Raw genomic sequence first — 12,655 nt, 5'->3', positions numbered from 1 at the left:
CTAAAATGTAAAAGATGTCTGATAAAAGCAGATATATTACAGTGTTTAATTAAGAGACTCATAGATACATCTAACTTTTATATCTGAATGAAAATGAATAAGGTTAGTGTACTAGAGGTAAAGCAAGTTGCCCCTTGATATGCCCTTCACAATGCAATGCATTTCCCCCTGATTGTGTGTCTCTTGGTGTCGTGTCCCCTGCCAGTCTGAGGGATGACCACTTCCATCGGGACCCCTGCGCCACCCACCTCCCCCTGCAATAGTTGGCCATGTTGATGCCTGCCTGTGAAATGCACTCATTATGGGTTTATCTGTCTGAGAACTCACTTCCCCTCATGGTGTGTGATGGAAGTCAGTTCTCCGACATAAAAAAAGAACAATTAACTTGAAATCAAAATGGTTGGATTCATCTGGTTATGATTTTTCAATGGTAATAAACTAAAGTGGAAAATGAGAAAGAAGTGAGTGCTGGGCAGAGTCAGGTTGCATTTGAGGCACCATATTGGCTAACGCTGGTGTATCCCCCATGATTCCTCTTTGGTGTTGCTATGGTAACTCCCTTCCGCGTTCCCTGCACCCCTGAAGAACAGCCGCTGTGTACCCAGAACCCCCCACTGCTCTGCTCATGGCTCTTCCCAGATAATCTTCCCCTTTCTGTTGCAGATTTTGAATCTCTGCTGCCAAACAGTTTTGAGTCTGAAGGACATGTATTCATAGCTCCCAGGTAGCCCTGTGTGAATGCTTGCTGTCTTCCCATTTGTTTTGATGGTCCTCACTGTAGTGTCTCCACCACCTTCAGCCCACAACATTACTCAGTTGTTCACTTCCACCACCTTCCTTCAACCCCCAACACTTAACGTCACACCAAGAAATCTCCTCAACCACTAGTCATTTGTTATTGTCAGTCACACCTCACATTTCTTTTCCTGTGGTGTTCAAGACTGTGCCGTTGATCATTTTGTTGTAGTGTCATTGCTGTGTGTTTTCTCATATCATGGTTTGACTATGTGCGTTCTTTGTTGACAAAGTTAGGAATCCGACGACACTTGTGTTGTTGTTTTTAACCGTTTCTCACAACAGAATTGATATAGTCTACTTTTTTGGAATTTCAGTGCATTCAATCCTTCTTGCCTCCTGCCCCAAAGTAACCCCTCCCATCCCAAACCTTACCCTCCCTGCCCCCAGAACTATTCCTGTGCTACCTCACATCCTTTGCATGTCGCCAGTTGGTGCTGCATGGTTTTGTGTGTATGCATATTCCATGGTGTGTTTGTGACTGCAGTATGAATACAGTATGTAATCTTGAGAATACCTACTTGAAGTAAATAAAGATTTACAGTATAATGTGTATAAAAGGTGAATGAAATCCCCCTTTGCATGTTTTCTTTTTGTCATGATCAGACCTTCATCCTGTAAAGCTCCCAGCTCCATGCTGTCTGCTGCCAGTGTGTGGCGTTCACCAGCCCTTCACTCCATATTTCACTCTTGACAGTCTGTCTCGTAGGCATGTTTGAATATCCTGGCAGCCTCAGGACATGCATGCGTATGAGTTTCTATGGGTTTGTGTGCTGTGAGAGTGTTTGGGAATGTGCATCTGGGTATTGTAAATAAGAGCTGTCCATAGACCTGCTCAGGGAATATGAGAAGCCAGACACAAGTTGTGTGTTTGTTCTCAACTGTTCTTGGGTCAAAAAAAAAATGCTCCCGCTGACTGTCCTCAGGGAATACTGCAACGAGCTAGAGCTCTCCAACAACAACACTGAGTTCCTGCTCAACTTCATCGCTCTCATGGAGAAGGTGACACCTGACTCCAAACAATGTGAGTCCCTCCGTCTCTCCAGTTCCCTCTTTTTACAGTAACCTCACCACTTGTAAGAATGTAATGTTACATTTGACCGCTTTACACAGTATTTAAATGCACAGTCAGAATCAACAATTTGCTGTCAATCACAATGCCTCCTAATGCATGTCCCCTTCTCACTGTGGTCTAACCCAGGTGACAACCTGCTCCTTCATAACCTCATCCTCGACACTGGCATCATCAGACAGCTGGTGGAGAAGGTGTGGAAGACCAAAGACCTCACCACGTGAGTAGAGGGCTGCATGTGTACTATGTGTTATATTCGGTGTCTGGGTACTTCCTGTATTCTCACTCTCCTGTTCTGTGTTGCAGCTATGGCTTTCTGGCAGTGTTTGCTGCAACAGACGGAGGGATTACAAGAGTGTTTCCCAACAAGTGAGTCCAGTCTTAATCTAAAACCCAAACTTTCTTCAAAGTTTTAGGTATTAGCGTACATTGGATGTGCATGTAAAGCCTCCCAAACATTGGACCAAAGTCAAGTGCAAAGTCAAGTGCATAAACGTATCTAAATTACTTTTTGTGCTTGTAAACATATAAACCAGAATTAAATATCCAGGATAGCTAGGACCAAGGTATCTGCCAGTATACCTTACAGTTTATTAGTTTCTGTCCCTGGCTCTGTCCGTGAGTTTTAATGTTGTGCTGATCCTCAGGGCTGCTGAGACCTGGGAAGAGGACCCTGAGCCTTTTAATGCCAGCTATTACCGCCGCAGTCTGGACAACAAGGGCTACATCTTCAGAGCGCCTTATCGCACCGGTGAGTCATCATCTGTCTCACCTCCACCCAGACACTACTGTACTACTAAAGTCTTTATGGGATCTGTTCTGTTGATTTATTGTTATTGACTCCCTTCCTCTGTCCCTCCTCCCTCCCTCCCTCCCTCCCTCCTTCCTCCTCCATCCCTCCTCCATCCTTCCCCATCCTTCCCCAACCCTCCTCCCTCCCTCCTCCCTCCATCTCTCCTCCAACCCTTCCTGCCTCTCCCTCCCTCCCTCCCTCCCTCCCTCCCTCCCTCCTCATTCTTCTCCTTCTCCCATGAAGTGAATGATGAACTGCTGAACCCAGAGAACGACACCATAGGAATCCTGGTCAGCACTGCAGTGGAGATCACAGTGGGAGGGAAAACCATCAAACCTGCAGGTGAAGGGTTCATTAGCATTGTTGGAGGTGTAGCACATGGGAATGTGTAAAACTTCCTCAGCCTGAAGTTTCCCCACTTGCACCACTGCACAGCTAACTTTTGGCGTGGCGCAGACTGGTAAAACATTTCAGGAGGGTGGTCACGTGTGCTGGCAAGGCAGATATTAGCCAAATCGGGAGGAAGTGGTACTTGCTAAGCAAGCAGTGTGACGTCCTTTACAGAGGCCTGATGAGTAGTACTGTTAGTTACTCTACTGGGGGCTAGTATGGAGTAGTATGATGTGTTAATCCACTGCAGGATTTAGGATCTTAATTTGATCACTTTGTTGTCGCAGAGAACTTTCTTGCACAGCAGGAAATGTAAATTGTAGTGTATTCGAGGTGTCAAAAGGCTTGTAAAGTTTGTTATTTCCACTTTAGTATTTTCAGACTAACGAAAAATATATCAATACCTACAAAAATGCCCATTAATTATAATCCACATACTAATTCACATTTCCTGTTGCTGCAGGATTATTATCATGTTCTAATTGAGAGAGTACATCTGAAGTAGGTATTTGGAGGGAAATATATTTCTCCTGGTAGGAGGAATATCTCTCTCTCTCTCTTTCTCCTCTCTCTATCATACGCTCTCCCCTTCTCTCTCATTTCTTTGGGTATATCTCAATGTCTCTCCCTCTGTGTATGACTAGTGGTTGGCGTAAAGCTGGACCTTGAGGCCTGGGTGGACAAATTCAAGATCCTGGCTAGCAACCAAACAAGTCCAACAAGTGACAACCGCCAAGTCCAACAAACGGTAACAAACATAAGGACAACCAGGAATTAAACCCACATACAAGCATATGAAATGTGTTTTTTGTTTATCGTTGAGGATGATTTGTTTTTGACAGTGTGGACCAACCAGTGGCTGTGAGATGGACTGTGAAGCCAACAGCGAAGTAAGATAAAGAATAATCAGTAGTGTATTGGAGGATATACGCAGGTATATGCCGAGTACCCATTTATTTTTCAATGGGCATTGCGTATACTCACTTCTTAATCCCCAGGATGCTTATCAAAGTAGTGTAGTGTAGGTATACGCCATATCAATTAATAATGCTGTTTAGCTTAAAATGTTGATTAACTATTATTTCTTCACATTTTCAATGCAGCAATGTGCACACGAGAACAGTGTGAATGTTGCAAAATGCAATTTGTTGGAAAACACCATTCTAAAATGCTCACCACACATGCAATCGGTTTCATGGACAGAGATGGAAATATTCCTTAGAAATGTTGAGAGGGGAGATCTAAAGATGCAACAACTATCATGGGTTGATAATATGACTAGGATAATGCCTTAAAATAATTGCCTCAAACATCCAGGTTTCAAACCATTAAGGAACAATTAATAGATAGTGATGCTTATGATAGGCCTTGGTTATCAGGAATCAACGCAAGACCCAGATGCAGACACGTCGAATTGACAATGGTTTAATATTCCAACAGGGGCAGGCAATAGACAGGTCAAGGCAGGCAGGGGTCAGTAAACCAGAGGTGGGGAAATGGTACCGGACGGCAGGCAGGCTCAGGGTCAGGGTAAACAGAGGTCAATAATCCAGAGGTGGGGCAACGGTACAGGTTGGCAGGCAGGCTCAGGGTCAGGGGCAGGCAGAGTGGTCAGGCAGGCAGGCTCAGAGTCAGGATAGGCAAGGGTCAAAACCAGGAGGGCAAGAAAAAGAGAGACTGGGAAAAGCAGGAACTGAGAACAAAAACGCTGATTGACTTGACAAACAAGACTAACTGGCAACAGGTATAGAGTTGAAGTCGGGAGTTTACATACACCTTAGTCAAATACATGTAAACTCTGTTTTTCACAACTCCTGACATTTAATACGAGTAATGATTCCCTGTCTTAGTTCAGTTAGGATCACCACTTCATTTTAAGAATGTGAAATGTCAGAATAATAGTAGAGAAAATTATTCCCAGTGGGTCAGAAGTTTACATACACTCAATTAGTATTTGGTAGCATTGTCTTAAAATTGTTTAACTTGGGTCAAACGTTTCGGGTAGCCTTCCACAAGCTTCCCACAATAAGTTGGGTGAATTTTGGCCCATTCCTCCTGACAGAGCTGGTGTAACAGCCAGGTTTGTTGGCCTCCTTGCTCGCACACACTTTTTCTATTCTGCCCACAAACTTTCTATGGGATTAAGGGCAGGGCTTTGCAATGGCCACTCCAATACCTTGACTTTGTTGTCCTGAAGCCATTTTGCCACAACTTTGGAAGTATGCTTGGGGTCATTGTCCATTTGGAAGACCCGTTTGCAACCAAGCTTTAACCTCCTGACCGATGTCTTGAGATGTTCCTTCAATATATACACATCATTTCCCCTCCTCATGATGCCATCTATTTTGTAAAGTGCACCAGTCCCTCCTGCAGCAAAGCACCCCCACAGCATGATGCTGCCACCCCTGTGCGTCACGGTTGTGATGGTTTTCTTCGGCTTGCAGGCCTCCCCCTTTTTCCTCCAAACATAACGATGGTCATTATGGCCAAACAGTTCTATTTTTGTTTCATCAGACCAGAGGACATTTCTCCAAAAAGTATGATCTTATCCCCATGTGCAGTTGCAATCCAGTCTGTTTTTTTATGGTGGTTTTGGAGAAGTGGCTTCTTCCTTGCTGAGCAGCCTTTCAGGTTATGTCGATATAGGACTCGTTTTACTGTGGATTTAGATAGTTTTGTACCCGTTTGCTCAGCATGTTCACAATATCCTTTGCTGTTGTTCTGGGATTGATTTGCACTTTTCGCACCAAAGTACGTTCATCTCTAGAAGACAGAAAGCATCTCCTTCCTGAGAGGTCCATGGTGTTTATACTTGCGTACTATTGTTTGTACAGATGAACGTGGTACCTTCAGTACCAGGTTTACTTTTTTTTCTGAGGTCTTGGTTGATTTCTTTTGATTGTCCCATGATGTCAAGCAAAGAGGCACTGAGTTTGAAGGTAGGCCTTGAAGTATATCCACAGGTAAACCTCCAATTGACTCAAATTATGTCAATTAGCCAATAGGATGGTTCTTAAGCCATGACATCTGGAATTTTCCAAGCTGTTTAAAGGCACAGTCAACATAGTGTATGTAAACTTCTGACCCACTGGAATTGTGATACAATGAATTATACGTGAAATTGTCACGTTCTGACCATATTTCTTTTGTGTTTTCCTTGTTTTAGTGTTGGTCAGGACGTGAGCTGGGTGGGCATTCTATGTTGTGTATCTAGTTTGTCTATTTCTATGTTTGGCCTGATATGGTTCTCAATCAGAGGCAGGTGTTAGTCATTGTCTCTGATTGGGAACCATATTTAGGTACCATGTTTTGTGTTGGGTTTTGTGGGTGGTTGTTTCCTGTCTTTGTGTTTGCTGCACCAGATAGGGCTGTTTCGGTTTTGCCAAGTTTATTGTTTTATATCATGTTCATGTTGAGTTTTCTTATTAAAAAATATAACTATAACCACGCTGCGTTTTGGTCCGCCTCTCCTTCCCAGGAAGAAAGCCGTTACAGAACCACCCACCACAACAGGACCAAGCGGTGTGGTGACAGGCAGCAGGAGCAGCGCAAGGAGGAATGGACATGGGAGGACGTGTTGGAAGGCAAGGGTTGCTACACATGGGAGGAGATCCTGGCGGGAAAGGATCGGCTCCCATGGGAACAGGTGGAGGCAGCTAGGAGAGCAGAGGCAGCTGGAGATAGGAACCGGCGATACGATGGAACACGGCTGGCAAGGAAGCCCGAGAGGCAGCCCCAAAAATGTATTGGGGGGGGGGCACACAGGAAGTATGGCGAAGCCAGGTAGGAGACCTGCGCCAACTTCCTGTGCTTACCGGAGGGCGAGAGAGACCGGGCAGGCACTGTGTTATGCTGTGGAGCGCACAGTGTCCCCAGTGCGGGTGCATAGCCTGGTGCGGTACATACCAGCTCCTCGTATCGGCCGGGCTAGAGTGGGCATCGAGCCAGGTGCCATAAAGCCGGCTCTACGCATCTGATCTCCAGTGCGTCTCCTTGAGCCGGCGTACATGGCACCAGCCTTGCGCATGGTGTCCCCGGTTCGCCTTCACAGCCCAGTGCGGGCTATTCCACCTCGCCGTACTGACAGGGCGACCGGGAGCATTCAACCAGGTAAGGTTGGGCAGGCTCGGTGCTCAGGAGCTCCAGTGCGCCTGCACGGTCCGGTCTATCCAGTGCCACCTACACGCACCAGCCCTCCGGTGGCAGCCCCCTGCACCAGGCTTCCTGTGCGTGTCCAGAGCCCACTACTCCCTGTTTCTCCTCCCCGCACTCGCCCTGAGGTGCGTGTCCTCGGCCCAGTACCACCAGTGCCGGCACCACGCACCAGGCCTACAGTGCGTCCCGCCTGTCCAGAGCTGCTAGAGTCTCCCGCCTGTCCAGAGCTGCTAGAGTCTCCCGCCTGTCCAGAGCTGCTAGAGTCTCCCGCCTGTCCAGAGCTGCTAGAGTCTCCCGCCTGTCCAGAGCTGCTTGAGTCTCCCGCCTGTCCAGAGCTGCTTGAGTCTCCCGCCTGTCCAGAGCTGCTAGAGTCTCCCGCCTGTCCAGAGCTGCGAGTCAGCCAGGATCTTCCAGAGCCGCCAGTCAGCCAGGATCTTCCAGAGCCGCCAGTCAGCCAGGATCTTCCAGAGCCGCCAGTCAGCCAGGATCTTCCAGAGCAGCCGCCAGTCAGCCAGGATCTTCCAGAGCAGCCGCCAGTCAGCCAGGATCTTCCAGAGCAGCCGCCAGTCAGCCAGGATCTTCCAGAGCAGCCGCCAGTCAGCCAGGATCTTCCAGAGCAGCCGCCAGTCAGCCAGGATCTTCCAGAGCAGCCGCCAGTCAGCCAGGATCTTCCAGAGCAGCCGCCAGTCAGCCAGGATCTTCCAGAGCCGCCAGTCAGCCAGGATCTTCCAGAGCCGCCAGTCAGCCAGGATCTTCCAGAGCCGCCAGTCAGCCAGGATCTTCCAGAGCCGCCAGTCAGCCAGGATCTTCCAGAGCCGCCGCCAGTCAGCCAGGATCTTCCAGAGCCGCCGCCAGTCAGCCAGGATCTTCCAGAGCAGCCGCCAGTCAGCCAGGATCTTCCAGAGCAGCCGCCAGTCAGCCAGGATCTTCCAGAGCCGCCAGTCAGCCAGGATCTTCCAGAGCCGCCAGTCAGCCAGGATCTTCCAGAGCCGCCAGTCAGCCAGGATCTTCCAGAGCCGCCAGTCAGCCAGGATCTTCCAGAGCCGCCAGTCAGCCAGGATCTTCCAGAGCCGCCAGTCAGCCAGGATCTTCCAGAGCCGCCAGTCAGCCAGGATCTTCCAGAGCCGCCAGTCAGCCAGGATCTTCCAGAGCCGCCAGTCAGCCAGGATCTTCCAGAGCCGCCAGTCAGCCAGGATCTTGCAGATCCGCCAGAGCCGCCAGTCAGCCAGGATCTTGCAGATCCGCCAGAGCCGCCAGTCAGCCAGGATCTTGCAGATCCGCCAGAGCCGCCAGTCAGCCAGGATCTTTCAGAGCAGCCGCCAGTCAGCCAGGATCTTCCAGAGCCGCCAGTCAGCCAGGATCTTGCAGATCCGCCAGAGCCGCCAGTCAGCCAGGATCCTGCAGATCCGTCAACCTGCCTGAGCTATCTCTCAGTCCTGAGCTTCCTCAGTAATGATGCACCCCTCAGTCCAGTGGGGCCCTTTGTTAGGGTTACTAGGTTGGCGGTGTGGGTCGCCACTCAAGGGACGTTAAGGAGGTGGACAAAGACTATGATGGAGTGGGGTCCACGTCCAGCACCAGAGCCGCCACCGTGGACAGATGCCCACCCAGACCCTCCCCTATAGGTTTAGGTTGTGCGGTCAGAGTCCGCACCTTGGGGGGGGTGGGGGTACTGGGTGGGCATTCTATGTTGTGTGTCTAGTTTGTCTATTTCTATGTTTGGCCTGATATGGTTCTCAATCAGAGGCAGGTGTTAGTCATTGTCTCTGACTGGGAACAATATTTAGGTAGCCTGTTTTGTGGGTGGTTGTTTCCTGTCTTTGTGTTTGCTGCACCAGATAGGGCTGATTCGGTTTTGCCACGTTTATTGTTTTGTATTATGTTCATGTTTTCTTATTAAAAAACATGACATATAACCACGCTGCGTTTTGGTCCGCCTCTCCTTCCCAGGAAGAAAGCCGTTACAGAAATAATCTGTCTGTAAACAATTGTTGGAAAATGACTTTTGTCTTGCACAAAGTAGATGTCCTAACGGACTTGCCAAAACTATAGTTTCTTAACAAGACATTTTTGGAGTGGTTGAAAAAGTGTATGTAAACTTCCGACTTCAACTGTAAATACACAGGGGAAGATGTGACACCTGGAGGGGGGTGGAGACAATCACAAGGACAGGTGAAACACATCTAGGTTTGACAAACTGTCTTCTGGTAGATGGAAAGGCTTTCCAAAAATCCTTCTCAATTAAATGTTAACTAGCCTATGTCTACCTGGCAGAATTACATCATAATTATTTGCATCAATCCAGTGGCCATTTGTTTTACAAACTCCATCTCATATGCTACAGAAACACCACAAACCAAACAACAGTGCTAGGTACCTGGCACTTGAATTAAAGGGTAACTACATTTTCCCTAGACCTGAAAATTCGTCTCATGGTGTGGTTTAAGCATTGTTGTGGACTTGGAACATCAAATGTTCTTGTTTTTCTATTAAACAAGTGTGACTTAATTGACTCAGTTGACCGCCTGATGTATCTGTTTCAATGGTAGGGCTACTATTAGCCTACTTGCACAATACATTTTGGTTTGGCCTGACTGTGAATTTTACAATGTTTCTCATATAATTCTTTGCACAGGGAGGGTCATTTGGGATTTTTGGGGGGGCTAGATTTGAGTATACTCACTTCTCCAGGCATCACTACACCACTGTGAACAATGCTACTATCATGTTTTCAATGGTACTATATGCATGAAGCTAAGACATAGTTGACAGTTAAACAGACTAACAGTTGGGGTCTCATGTCATGGTTGTCCATCTGCGCTTGTCCATGCAGGACCTTCTATGTTACCTGGTGGATGACGGTGGTTTCCTGATCATGTCCAATCAGAAGGATCACTGGAACAAGGTGACATATCCTGACAGTTACTACAAAGCTTTATTGAACCCAGTCTATCCTTGACTTAGGGGCATGTTGTATAATTCTGTTTCCTCTCTTCCACAGATTGGCATGTTCTTCAGTGAGGTGGACCCCTACCTGATGCATGCTCTCTACAACAACTCCTTTTACAACCGGAAGCAGTCCTTTGACTACCAGTCTGTGTGTGACCCCGTGCCAAGCAGCAACACCGGGGCTGCACCAAGAGGAGTCTTTGTGGTAAGGACTTCACATATTCAACAATAAAAGACACGGCTATCGGGCCTCCCAAGTGGCGCAGCGGTCTAAGGCACTGCATCACAGTGCTAGTGACGTCACTACAGACCCAGGTTTGATCCCAGGCTGTATCAAATCCGACCTTAATCGGGAGTCCCCTAGGGCGGCGCACAATTGGCCCAGCATCGTCCAGGTTAGGGGAGGGTTCGGCCAGGGGGGCTTTACTTGGCTCCTTGCGCTTTAGTGACTCCTTGTGGTGGGCCGGGCACCTGCAGGCTGACTGTGGTCATCAGTTGAACAGTGTTTCCTCCAACACATTGGTGCAGCTGGCTTCCGGGTTAAGCGGGCGGGTGTTAAGAAGCTTGGTTTGGCAGGATGCCAACGATCTTTGTCCCCTGAGCCTGTTGGGGTGTTGCAGCGATGAGACAAGAACAAAGTTGGGGAGAAAAGGGGGGTAAAATACAAAAAAATACAAAATAAGACACGACTATCACCCTTCTGTAATAATGAATGAATGAATGCTTGATAGCTAGCTAATTTAAAATGGAGAACAGGCAATGTCCTTGTGTTTATGTGTCCCCTTCTTTCTCTGTCCCATCAGCCCACCATTGCAGACTTTGTGAACCTGGCCTGGTGGTCATCAGCAGCTGCCTGGTAAGACCAGAGAATACAAGAATACTGTTTCCTGAAACACACACTACTTAAACAGAGCCACATATTTGCACTACCAACATCCTTTAAACAATCTCCCTTTCCACCCAGGTCCCTATTTCAGCAGCTGCTCTATGGAATGGCCTACCACAGTTGGTTTGTCACAGGTGAGTACAAAGTCGAGATATTGTGGTTTCTGCAGAGTAATGTTATATCACTGTTCTATATATATGTTTTTTTATGAAGGACAGTGATTGCAACACTAGACTGATTATCTGTGTCCACATCAATATGTATTTGTCTATGTCTGTGTGCTGTAGATGAGGTGGAGGCAGAGGGGATGGACTCCAGAGAGACCAGCTGTGTGACGATACAGACTCAGTTCTACTTCACTAACATCAACAGCTCCTATGACATCTTGCAAGACTGTGGCAACTGTTCCAGGTAGCTTTTACTCTCCACGTACAACTCATACAAACATACACCAACATACAGTGCAGAAAGTATTCAGACCCATTGACCTTTTACACATTTTGTTACATAACAGCATTATTCTAAAATCGATTAAATTGCTTTTTTTCCTCGTCAATCTGCACACAATACCCCATAATGACAAAGCAAAAACAGGATTTTATACATGTTTGCAAATTTATAAAAAATAAAAGAAATATCACATTTACATAAGTATTCAGACTGTTTACTCAGTACTCTGTTGAAGCACCTTTGGCAGCGAATACAACCTCAAGTCTTCTTGGTATGAAGTTACAAGCTCGGCACACCTGTATTTGGGGAGTTTCTCCCATTCTCTCTGCAGATCCTCTCACTCTGTCAGGTTGGATGGGGAGCGTCGCTGCACAGCTATTTTCCAGTCTCTCCAGAGATGTTCATTCCTGCATATGTGAATTGATTGCCCCCCATCTATCGTCAGAGCTCGTACTGTTAGGTGACCTAAACGAGGACATGCTTAACACCGTCCTACAATCTAAACTAGATGCCCTCAATCTCACACAAATTATCAATGAACCTATCAACCCCAAATCTGTAAACACGGGCACCCTCATAGATATCATCCTAACCAACCTGCCCTCTAAATCACCTCTGCTGTCTTCAACCAAGATCTCAGCGATCACTGCCACATTGCCTGCGTCCGTCATGGGTCCGCAGTCAAACGACCACCCCTTTATCACTGTCAAACGCTCCCTAAAACACTTCAGCAAGCAGGCCTTTCTAATCGACCTGGCCCGGTTATCCTGGAAGGATGTTGACCTCATTCCGTCAGTAGAAGATGCCTGGTTATTCTTTAAAAGTGCTTTCCTCACCATCTTAAATAAGCATGCACCATTCAAAAAATGTTGAACCAGGAACAGATATAGCCCTTAGTTCACTCCAGATCTGACTGCTGTTGACCAGCACAAAAACATCCTGTGGGGTACTGCATTAGCATCGAATATCCCCCACGATTTGCAACTTTTCAGGGAAGTTAGGGACCAATATACACAGGCAGTTAGGAAAGCAAAGGCTAGCTTTTTCAACCAGAAATGTGCATCCTGTAGCACAAACGCCAAAAGTTCTGGGACACTGTAAAGTCCATGGAGAATAAGAGCACCTCCTCCCAGCTGCCCACTGCACTGAGGCTAGGAAACACTGT

General features: G+C 47.3%; 1 protein-coding gene across 4 annotated transcripts in view; it reads left to right on the top strand.

The window, feature by feature from the left end:
* LOC118388289 (voltage-dependent calcium channel subunit alpha-2/delta-2-like) overlaps positions 1-12,655 on the top strand; it is a 407,521-nt gene that overhangs the window by 388,997 nt on the left and 5,869 nt on the right. For 3 of the 4 annotated variants that reach the window (XM_052526555.1, XM_052526554.1, XM_052526553.1), the window contains 13 exons: positions 664-724; positions 1,722-1,819; positions 1,997-2,087; positions 2,174-2,236; positions 2,515-2,618; positions 2,904-3,002; positions 3,695-3,798; positions 3,893-3,940; positions 10,039-10,110; positions 10,207-10,359; positions 10,958-11,010; positions 11,119-11,174; positions 11,328-11,451. In XM_052526555.1, coding sequence (XP_052382515.1) covers positions 664-724; positions 1,722-1,819; positions 1,997-2,087; positions 2,174-2,236; positions 2,515-2,618; positions 2,904-3,002; positions 3,695-3,798; positions 3,893-3,940; positions 10,039-10,110; positions 10,207-10,359; positions 10,958-11,010; positions 11,119-11,174; positions 11,328-11,451 — 1,126 coding nt within the window. Of the gene's footprint in view, positions 1-639; positions 725-1,721; positions 1,820-1,996; positions 2,088-2,173; positions 2,237-2,514; positions 2,619-2,903; positions 3,003-3,694; positions 3,799-3,892; positions 3,941-10,038; positions 10,111-10,206; positions 10,360-10,957; positions 11,011-11,118; positions 11,175-11,327; positions 11,452-12,655 lie in introns of all 4 variants that reach the window. The other variant, XM_052526556.1, reaches the window with a different exon arrangement.

This window comes from Oncorhynchus keta, chromosome 10, assembly GCF_023373465.1.
Source record: "Oncorhynchus keta strain PuntledgeMale-10-30-2019 chromosome 10, Oket_V2, whole genome shotgun sequence".
In the NCBI taxonomy this organism is placed as follows: domain Eukaryota; kingdom Metazoa; phylum Chordata; class Actinopteri; order Salmoniformes; family Salmonidae; genus Oncorhynchus; species Oncorhynchus keta.
This window is presented reverse-complemented; position numbering and strand designations above follow the sequence as displayed.